The 10,703-nt window shown below is 46.8% G+C and overlaps 1 protein-coding gene across 1 annotated transcript in view; it reads right to left on the bottom strand.

Moving 5' to 3' along the window:
* The window catches only part of LOC101989939 (protein RoBo-1-like), a 10,900-nt gene extending 2,488 nt beyond the window's left edge, over positions 1–8,412 (bottom strand). The window contains exons 1-4 of the mRNA XM_005350005.1: positions 8,157–8,412; positions 1,619–1,708; positions 1,328–1,429; positions 773–931 (exon numbers count right to left, since the gene is read on the bottom strand). Coding sequence (XP_005350062.1) covers positions 773–931; positions 1,328–1,429; positions 1,619–1,691 — 334 coding nt within the window. The 5' untranslated portion in view covers positions 1,692–1,708; positions 8,157–8,412. The remainder of the gene's footprint in view (positions 1–772; positions 932–1,327; positions 1,430–1,618; positions 1,709–8,156) is intronic.
* Positions 8,413–10,703: the final 2,291 nt, after the last annotated feature.

Raw genomic sequence — 10,703 nt, 5'->3', positions numbered from 1 at the left:
GGAGGCCCAGGAGAAAGATGAACTGAAAGGAGACCCAGGAGAAAGATGAGCAGAAGGAGGCCCAGGAGAAAGATGAGCAGAAGGAGGCCCAGGAGAAAGATGAGCAGAAGGAGGCCCAGGAGAAAGATGAGCAGAAGGAGGCCTAGGAGAAAGGCTCTGCCATATGAGTGCAGTGAAGGATCTCCCACAGGAATCCTGTGTGATGATTAGCTTCATTAGTTACCCTATTCTCTGCCCTGAAGAAGAGGAGTCCTAGATAATGAGGTAAGAGATTATCTGTTTTCTAAAAAGCTGCCGATCATAGGTTGAGGAATGAGCCAGGTGTGGTCATGCACACTGTACTTCCAGCTACTCCATTGCAGGCTGAAGTGGGGAATTTACTTGATCTCAGTAAAACAATACAAGTCTGGATACATGCAAGGCTACATCTCAACAATACAAAAATTTAAGATGAGGAATAAAACAGGTGAGGAACATCTGTCAACTGACAGAGCAGAGCAAAGCATTTAAACATACTGAGTCATTGAACCTACTTAGAGAATAGACCCAGGAGCAATTACTGCTGCCCAGCTGTCACCCAGTCTGTGTACACAACTGTGTGCACACATACCCAAGAGAGGGGTGTGTATCCAACCCAGACCCTTTACAAAGGAAAGCTTCAAGCAAAAAGGGAAGGCAAGTGTTATGGCTGCAGCCCATCAGCAGAGGGATGCACCCAGGGAAAGGCAGAGGAGCCCTGAGCAGGTGGGGCACAGGCCGGAGCTGTACTCACGTGTTAAGTCACCCTGGTTGCACTTTTCAGTTATGCAGCAGCTGTTTGCATAGGTAAATGTCCGTTGATCCCCCAGGGTTGCCGAGATTGTCAGGCTACTGCATGTGTTTGAGTCCGCAATACATCCTTTTTGTTTAAATGTTCCATCTGTCAGGGAAGCTGTAAAAAATTAAGCCACCAAGTAAATTTTCCTCCTGAGTTAGTGGTAAAGAACCTGTCACTTCATGCCCTCTGCCTTGAGTACTGCACTTCTCCAAGAGTCCCTCCATCTGCAATGGTCTGTTTCAGAGAACGAATCAACAGAGGGGCCATTTGTTACTAAGGGAGTGACTGGTGGTAGAGTACATGCTTAGAGTGCGTGATGCCCTGAGTTAGATTCCCGATAGTGTGAAAGTAAGAAGAGTCACACCCGAATGGCCCTCATCATGTAGAAGCCAAGTCCTACAACGAGCACATGCTCCATCTCCACCGCCTCCCAGAACCCCAGCCCCAGTCTCATCCTGGAAAGGAAGCAAGGATAAACTGGAGACGCTCAAGGTGTGAGGGTTGGCTTACATGGTGTGTCAAATCTCTGTATTTCATTGAAGCAGCCTTTAGTGGTTTCACAAGCAGCACATGAATCAGTTACACATGGATATACCGTACACTGGTAACTCTCTGCAAGGAAGAAATATACATCATTTAAAAGATAACCCCAGAGCCAAGTAGTTAGCATTTCCTAGGAGCCAAAAAGCCATGAGGGGCTAGACAGACCACTGCAGTCTCATGTGGTTGGTTACTTCCCCAGGCTCTTGACTGCTCACCTCTCCCTTCTTGAGGAGAAAGTAATGCTGTGTTTAGTCTTACCCACAGAGCTGACAGCCAAGCTGGTAAAGACAAAGACTGTGAGAAGGTTCTTCAGGCTGGAGGACCAGGCCATGGTGACTCCTGTGAACACTGAATGAGATGCAAGTGAGGACAATGGGGTCAGAGCATTGGGGCTCAGACCTGTAATCCAACAACCCCCCCCCCCCGCACCCAACTGTTATTTATCTATATAGTCATTCATTCAATCATTCTTTTGTTCATTCACTCATTCTTTCTGGGAGCCAAAATTTATCAAACACTGGCTTTATGCTAGATGTGACAATTTGGAAGGATACAAAACTGGAAAACATTCCATATCAAGGCATGGAGGATGGGGATGGGTCTTTCTCCCAGGGAAGGAATTTTACCCAAGAGAATTCTTCTTGCATGTGTCTGGAGGGTACTAGATCTCCCTCCACAGTTGACAGGGCTGAATAAAGAACGACTCCTCTGGAGAGCAGGTGCAGGCTCTCTATGTGGTAGAAGGTTCTGAGCCATGGTGCTCAAGAGCCATCAGCCCCTTAGCTAAGGACATGAATTCACCACCTCCAAAGTCATCTTTCCCCTAACAGCTGGCCTCCCTCACCAGGTATCACAGCCCACACTGGAAATGCTCACCAAGAAGTAGCCTGCTCTTCTGAAAGGACTGCCTTGAGATGGAGAGGAAGGCCAGTGATCTCACCAGAGAGAGGAAGAAAGGAACACTTCCTCTGCCCTCACTATCACTGACTTTTATAGGGCAGAGGACCATTATTGCCTGGCAATTGGTAAATAGTATCTTGGCGTAAAACCAAGAGTACTAAACTTCCTGATCTTCTAAGAAGAGAAAGTGATACAGTGAGGACAGCTTTTCTTGGACTTCCAGTTGGAAAGGGATGGAGGAGGGGAGTAAGGAAGTATAATGGCTCTGTGCCCAAGGTGAGCTACAAAAAAAGTTTGGAACACTAGAAAGTTAGAGTGGATATGAGGCTGGCCCACAGCTTGTAGGAAGCATCTTCCACCTTTCCTTGGGGCAAAGTCCTAGTATTCCCTCTTCCAAACCTTCATTTCTTCCTAGGGTCAGACCCTGGGGTCTATTTAGTTCTCTGCCTACAAGGAAATGGGTGGCTTCCTCTGCAATTTCACCTTCTCTATCTATGTCTATGCCAGCCTCTGGTTAGAGCATCGCTCACCAGCCTTCTTATTTGCAATGGAGAGAAAGGCTAAGCTAGAAGGATCACTATTCCCCTAGCCTCTGCCAATCACCCAGACCTTGGGCATGTTCTCTCAAACTTCAGGTGCCAAGGAGAGGGGAAAGCGTCCTTGGGGAACAGCGTGCCGAGTGTTGCAGAAGGTGTGGGTTACAGAGAAGGAATGGGGATTTGTATGTGCCTCAGAAGCTGGAGTGTGGAAGGAATGAGGAAGGACACATGACAGTCACAGAGATGAAGAAATGAGGAAAGACCTCAGTGGTCACCGACCTGTCCAGCAGGCCACGTAATTCGTGGGCCTCGAGTTCGGGATCACCTGGGTAGGAATGAGGGGAAAGAGAAAGAGAACCAAGCGCGTATAAAGAACGACAGAGTCAGTCTGAGATGCGTCTAGGTTCCGTTTATTGTAAGCAGGGGTTTATTCTTATAGAGTGGTTCTGGCAGGGAGGGGTAGGGTTAGAGGGGATTGGAAACTATTGCGCCCTAGGCCAGGGAGGAAGTAGTATATTTATTGAAACATCTTTGTGGTTAGACTGTTCCAAGAACTGTGCCATAGCTGATTATGCTTTCAGCTGCAAGCTGTTTTTGCAGAGAGCTCAACAGCAAGCTGTTCTTGCAGAGAGGATGAGGAAAATACTTTTGGTCGGGGGGCTTCTTGGTCCCCAACATCTCCCCCTCTCTTTATATATAAATGAGCCAATTGGGATTTGGGATCTGGGTGTTACTCTGATAACCAAAAGACCAAAGACTCTGTAGCCGGAGCAGACCCAAAACTTGATCTGAGCTTAAGCTGGTGCAATGGGAACTAGCCCTCAGCGTGCAGGGCCTCGGTGGTGGGTGTTCTGTAACTCTATGGCTGGCGTCAAGGTCAGAATCATGAGAGAGACTGAGTCTGCTAGAAGACTGATGCTAGACCTTTACCCGTCTTTAGGACATCCTCCCCATCAGGATTGCCCTGTCTTAGGTGGGCCTAGGCTTAAACAATTTTTTGTTATTGACTTTTTAGTCTTTTTTCTCATGGAACATTTTGAGTTAAAGTACCATGGGGGGCAGATCTAACAAGGCCAAATTTAGAATTTTTTTTTTGAATTTTCATCTTGGGCCTGGGCTTGGGGTAAATCTAAGTGGGGAGTGGGAAAAGGGTTGAGGGGAGGGAAGGGAAATCTTCTGTAGCTCGATCATTGTAACTTCTTCATTGGCAGCTTTTTTATTGGCAGCTTCTTTATTGGTAGCTAAGCGATGATAATGAACCTCAGCAGGTTTTAATGCAGAATCTATTTGAGAGTTAATAAAACGTGTTAAACGGTTAAAAGCCCATGGTCCAAAGGAAAGGAGGATAAGAAACATTACCAAAGGGGCTATAACAGTGGGGAGTAAGGTGCATAGCCAAGGGGATCCTTGCAGCCAGGTAGAGAACCATGATTTTTCTTTATCAAAGTCCCTTTTACGTTTATCCAGTCTGTCCCTCAAGATCTCCATAGATTCCCTGACAACGCCTGTATGGTCGGCATAAAAACAACATTCTTTCTGTAGGGCAGCACAAAGGCCTCCCTCCTTTAAAAATAGGAGATCTAGTCCACGTCTATTCTGTAGGACTATCTCAGAGAGCGAAGTTAAGGACTTCTCTAAGGCAGTAATGGATTTCTCGATGGCCTCGAGATTCGTTGCCATGGCTTTTTGTAATTTCCATAATTGATTATTTTGTAATAAGGCAGTTGTTCCGGTCCCAATTCCGGCAGTAATGCTGCCGACCCCCAATAGTAAGGCAAGGGTCATAGTTACAGGTTCTCTTTTTACTCTTTGTGACATTTGTATGGTTATGGGATTTTTATTTATTTTTTGTGACATTTGTGCCAAAAAAAATGCCTTCTGAATAATAGCTGATACGGGGCCAAAGTTGTGCTAAGATGAAAAATTCCCCAGGGGTAAAGCTGTTAGCAAATATACATGATGTTAGGCCAGTATTACAGGCCCAATAAATCCCATTAGGGGGCACAAGATAGTTGTTACTTTTAGAGGGGAAAACTGTCTCATAACAATATTGGGAAAAATGTGAGGGAACCTGGCCCAAGCAGTATCCTGATCCCGAGACTGTAGACAAGGTGAGTTGGTGTGGATTTTCTCGGCATTGGGGAGGGGGTGAAGCGTGTTCGGCCACCTTGGTGACAGTAGTAGCTACCCCTTCATAATAGGGGGGTTTTGCTGATAGACATAGCCAGCAACTTTCTGTAAGGTTGGGATTGGACATATTGATTGTAGAATAGGCTCCTTGAATAAGATTGAACAATCTATCTGCTGTTTTGGGGATTAAATTAGGCGGGGGAGCTAAAGAAATTACATCCTGACTGGGCAGGGAAGAGGACCGAGGTTTTGTAGAAACCATCGATCGAGGTGTTGGAGTGGCAGGGAGCGGTTTTGGGGCTCCTGCATTGCCCTTTTCTAGATCTGGAAGGACAGGATTAGGGCCTACAGGTGAGGAAGGGGGTGCCATTTTTTGGAGCTGAATCATAAAAGTGGCAGCTGGATCCGTGCCTTTTACATAAAGGCGGATTCCCCAAGTTCTTCCTCCCGTCCATATCGTGCCCCGTTGTTTGCCCAATTCAGTATAGGAAATTTTGAGCATATTACATCGTCCCCCTGGCCTTGCATATTTTCGCTGGGGATAATAGCGGGAGTCATAGCAAGCACCGCAAGGTTGATTTCTTTCACAGCGGGACGTGCCTGGATCACTGCGATCATGGGGACGGACAGTGATATAATCATCCTTTACGGGGGGGCTTCCAGGAACCCATGTCACCTGTACTAGCACAACTCCAGTCTCTGCAATAAGCCTCCGAGGCTTCTCCACGTGTTTTAGCTTTATATCTGGAGCCAGTGCGCTTTGGGCAAACATAAAACTGTGCCTTTTTGGTCTCTGCCATGCCCCAGGGGGAGTTACATCCCCATTAGGATGGATTAGTCCATCTATCTATTATATCACATAAGTCCACAAACAGATCCGGGAACCATTTTCCAAAGGGATAATTTGTGGAGGAATTGGAAGCAGCAACCTGTCCGTTTGAAAGATTAATAACTACCCATTTTTGGGGGACAGGGATGTGATCTGAGGGAGTCTTACCTGCTTCAGGGCTAAAGAACCAGTAGGCAACCAAGCCAGATCGCTCTCAAATATAACATCCTTACCATGTATGATCTTACCAAGTGCATTCCTGACCTGGCTTGTGACAGCGAAGGCAAAAACAGCAGAAAAGAACAATCAAGAACATCAAAATTATGGCAAGGGCTCCATAAAGAGGCTCTATATTTTCAAAAAATATTTCTGGCATTCCCAAGCATTGGGTCTGTCCGGGAATTCAAAGATGTGCGTTGACCCTGAGATTAAGAGTCTCATGCTCTATCGACTGAGCTAGCCGGGCTCCTCCGCATTTATAGCAAGATCTTGAAGTAACCTGTCTGGCAGCCATGGGATGGAGCGCTGCGCCCATAGCTAGGCTGATGGATTTAGAAAGCTTATGTTCAAAGGAATCAACCTCATTGCAAAGCCTAATCATACCATGGAGGTCGATGGTTTTTATTTTGCCCCTTAAAGCAGCCTTACAAGCCGAATTGGCATTTTCAAAGGCAAGCTGTTTTATGATGGGATCATCAGTGCAATTTTCTCCCAGGATCCTTTCTGTAGCTTCTAGGAGCCGGGCTACAAATTGAGCATAAGGCTCGCTGGTGCCTTGGATAATTTTAGAAAGGGAAGTGCCCACTGAAGTAGGAGGTGGAATGGCTCGCCAGGCGGCCAATGCGGCTTGTGTTAGTTGATTGAGCAACCCCACGGGCAGCGCCTGCTGTTTCTTTTCTACCGTATATTTCCCTCGACCTGTCAATTTGTCTAGAGTCCATGAGGCTGTTGCCGTGTTTTGTTTGTTAACATTTGTCTGGTCTTCAAGTTTTTCTAACAATTCGGCCTTCCAGGTTAAATATTGGCCACGGGATAGCACTGATTGGGCAAACCTTTGTCCATTCTATGGGGGTAAGGCTTTCTCCTTGTCCCAAGTTTTTGAGAATAGACAAGGTGAATGGGGCTGCTGGGCCATAGTTCTTAACTGCGGAATGCAACTTTTTTAAATGTTTAATTTTGAGAGTCTTAATGATGTGGGAACTCTCTCCCTCTTCCTCTCCCTCAGACTGGGATCCTTCCTCCCCCACAGCATCCCCAATGTCTATAATACAGGACTCATTATGGGCATCTATAGTATGGCACTCATTATGGGCATTAGCTGCTGTTCCCTTGGATCGAGTCATGACCGGGAAGGTAAGACGATGATTAACAGAGGTGGAATGAGTTTTGGATGGACGGGCTCCAGCATTTGGAGGTCTTAGCAACACAGGAGGCGACGGAGGTGTCAATAGATCAATTTGTAGGGTTTGAATCTGGGTATTTAAATCCTTAAGTTCTTTTTGCAAGGAAATAACGCCTCTCAACTGGGATATCTGACTGGCAAGGGACCATTTAGTGGCCAACAGATTATCCAGGCCGGGAGTCTCAATGGTGTGGGAAGGCAGAGTCATAGAGAAGGAAGGGGCTGATGGCTGAGCCCGATAATCCTGGACAGGTGCATAAGGGGGTGGGGGACTAGACCATACAAGTTTTTGAGGACTGTTTTTTCTTTTCTGGGCTTTTATGGGAGCTATAAGAGGCGGATCATACTTTTTCCTCTTATAAGCAGAAGCTTCTTTCTCCAAGTCCATCTCCTTAGCGGTGTCTAGCCCATCAACATTATCATTATTATGAATCACCAGGTAGAGAGAGGGCGAAGATGCAGCCTCTGCAGGCAATTTCTCAGTCAAGGGCAAATGAAGATTTTTAAGGTTCTTAGGGATCTTTTTGTCTAAGAGGGAGGGGGTTGGAGAGGTGGACTTATCTATAGACGCAACCTGCTTGAGGTCTGGCTTTTGAAGTGTGGTTTTGGGGGAAGTCATTAAGTCGGACTGGGCAGTCTCCTTGTTAAGGAAATCCTCAAACAGTGCCAGGAGATGTGAGACTCTCCCCTCCTTTTTAGAATCTTTAAGAATGTCTCTAATTATATCATAAAAACTAAAAAATGATTTAGGGACCTCCTCACCCTTTCTTAAAAGTTTATTAATATTCTTGCCTACCCTATTTCATGTTAGGGGCTGAATGTCCGAGCCATTTAAGATTAGCCAGGGACATTTCTCTTCAATATAACAGAAAAATTGTAGGAAGTCCTTTTTCTTAACTCTTATTCCTCTTTCCTGTAATGTACTCTTTATCTCTCTTATAAAGAGGGCCTCTTTAGAAGCCGACTTACCCATCCTAATAAGACAGCCGAACTTACCTCAAGACACTAAACAAGCAATGCAGGACGTCCCTATCAAAGCACGTTCCGGAACGCTTTTTTCTTCAATTGGGGGCTGTCCAGTGACCATCGATACTCGAGCTGCCCCACGTTGGGCGCCACTTGACCTGTCCAGAGGCCACGTAATTCGTGGGCCTCGAGTTCGGGATCACCTGGGTAGGAATGAGGGGAAAGAGAAAGAGAACCAAGCGCGTATAAAGAATGACAGAGTCAGTCTGAGATGCGTCTAGGTTCCGTTTATTGTAAGCAGGGGTTTATTCTTATAGAGTGGTTCTGGCAGGGAGGGGTAGGGTTAGAGGGGATTGGAAACTATTGCGCCCTAGGCCAGGGAGGAAGTAGTATATCTATTGAAACATCTTGTGGTTAGACTGTTCCAAGAACTGTGCCATAGCTGATTATGCTTTCAGCTGCAAGCTGTTTCTGCAGAGAGCTCAACAGCAAGCTGTTCTTGCAGAGAGGATGAGGAAAATATTTTTGGTCGGGGAGCTTCTTGGTCCCCAACAGGTCACAGAGATTAGCAGAGACTTTCCTGGAATTTCTACACAGGCCTGAAATGGTGTGTGTGTGTGTGTGTGTGTGTGTGTGTGTGTGTGTGTGTGTGGTGTGTGTGTGTGTGTTTGTGTGGTCTTACTAGTGTTCAAAGTAAGTTGACCAAACATATCAGGGGCCCCAGAGACGTGAGATGGGAGAGACTTGCTATGCTCTCAAGGCAAGCTGAATGAAGATCATGGGTCCCTAGTGATGAAGCCTACCTCACTTCCTGGTTAGAGAGTGAACCACTGCTCAAGATTATGAGGTGGCAGCCAAGACATGCTATACATTCTACCCCCACCCCAAATATAGCTCAGGCCTCTTCAAATAGTTTGAATCTTGCCTTCCTAAGCAGGAATCCAGTACCCATGCCTTGTGGTATTTCATAATGTGCCCCCTGCCCCCCCACACACACTTTAATCCTATCACACCCTCACGTCCTCTCCCAGGGGCAAAGTCATAGCTAAAGATTATATTTTATGGTTCCTGATTGATTCAGCTTAAGAAACCCCACTTTATGGAAATAGTGCGTTCCTAATTAGCTGAAGAGAACAGAGATAAGGATGGCTAACTGCAAACAGGTTATGAGCCAAGAGGCCAGACTTCCAAGTTATGGCCACGTCTGTGTTACATGCTGGTCTGGACGCTGCTAAACAAACAGCTGCAAACTGAGGCCACTGTCCTTCATCCACGGAGAATGGAGCGTGGCCTCTATCTACCAAACACCGCAACACTGACTTCCCATCCCCAAGGCAGTGTCTCAGAGAGAAGGCTTGCATATAGCAGAGCTTCTTGGATGAATACCATAGGGTGAATGGGGCCAAGGAAAGAACACCCTGACACTGACTAGAGCCCAAGACCAGGGCCAGGGAAAAGAATACTATCAATCCTTGAGAACAAAACCCCACCAATCCCCCAGCTTGCCCCAGGAGCAGGCCACAGAATCTTACTAGTCCTAGGCTACCCCGGAAAGCTCTACCTCCCCAGAAACCCTATAAAATACCTGCTCAGTTCACTCCTGCTTCTTGCCCCAGCAGAGGCAGCCACCCTTTGGAGTCTTTCCAAATAAATCCCTGTGTGAGGTTTGTTGTAGGTGTGATTTTGTGGTATTCTTTGGCTCTAGACAGTCAGGATGCCTTTCCTCTCAGAGCTGTAACACTCATAGATACCCTCTTGGCTCAAAGAAGAGTAGAGATGACACAGAAAAAAAACCAAGAGGCATGTCTGGGAGGTGGTGGCACATGGCTCTAATCTCAGGAGGCAGAGGCAGGCAGATCCCTGTGAGTTCAAGGCCAGCCTGGTCTACAGAGTGACTCCTATGACAGGTTACAAAGAAATGCTATCTTCAAAAAGCTAAAAAAGAAAAAACCCGACCTAGAGGCTTCACTCTCTTCAATGTGTATCACATACACACTTAGCTTCAGATAGGTTCCCACCTGCTCCACCAAGGGACCTTGGGACCAGAAATGACATTCTCCCTGACATCCCAGATAAAGACACTTCTCAGGGGACATTAACTATGGTCTGGCTCCTGGGAGCAGTTCTGAGAGAGACCCAAGCAGCCTGTTCTTCAGGCTCCGGCTCCCCAGAGCTCTCTTCTCCCTGAGTCTCACAGCTGCACTGCATGGAGCCCAGTTGTGCTGGCTAGTTTTAATTACCCAAACAGCACAACCTAGAATCTCCTGGAAAGAGAGTTTTAAGGAGGAATTATCAATATCAGATGGGCCTGTGGGTGTGTCTGTGAGGGGTGCTGTCCTGTGGGGGCACTGTCATCTATGAGGGACGCTGTCTGTGAGGAGTTCTTTCCTCTGAGAGACTAGGCAGCACTTCGTGTACAGCATTTGCTTCCTGATGAGACCCTGGAACGCTTGAGACCTCAGGCGCAGTGGGTACTGAGGGACGGAGTGGGGAAGGAAAAAGAGAGCAGAGTGTTGGTGACCCAGCTCAGCCAGAGTGAACTGTAAAGGCAGTAGAGTAGTGTTCCATCCAGGGTCT

The sequence above is a fragment of the Microtus ochrogaster genome, chromosome 7 (assembly GCF_000317375.1).
Source record: "Microtus ochrogaster isolate Prairie Vole_2 chromosome 7, MicOch1.0, whole genome shotgun sequence".
Classification (NCBI taxonomy): Eukaryota; Metazoa; Chordata; class Mammalia; order Rodentia; family Cricetidae; genus Microtus; species Microtus ochrogaster.
The sequence above is the reverse complement of the archived record's forward strand: the minus strand, read 5'-3'. Positions and strand labels throughout refer to the sequence as shown.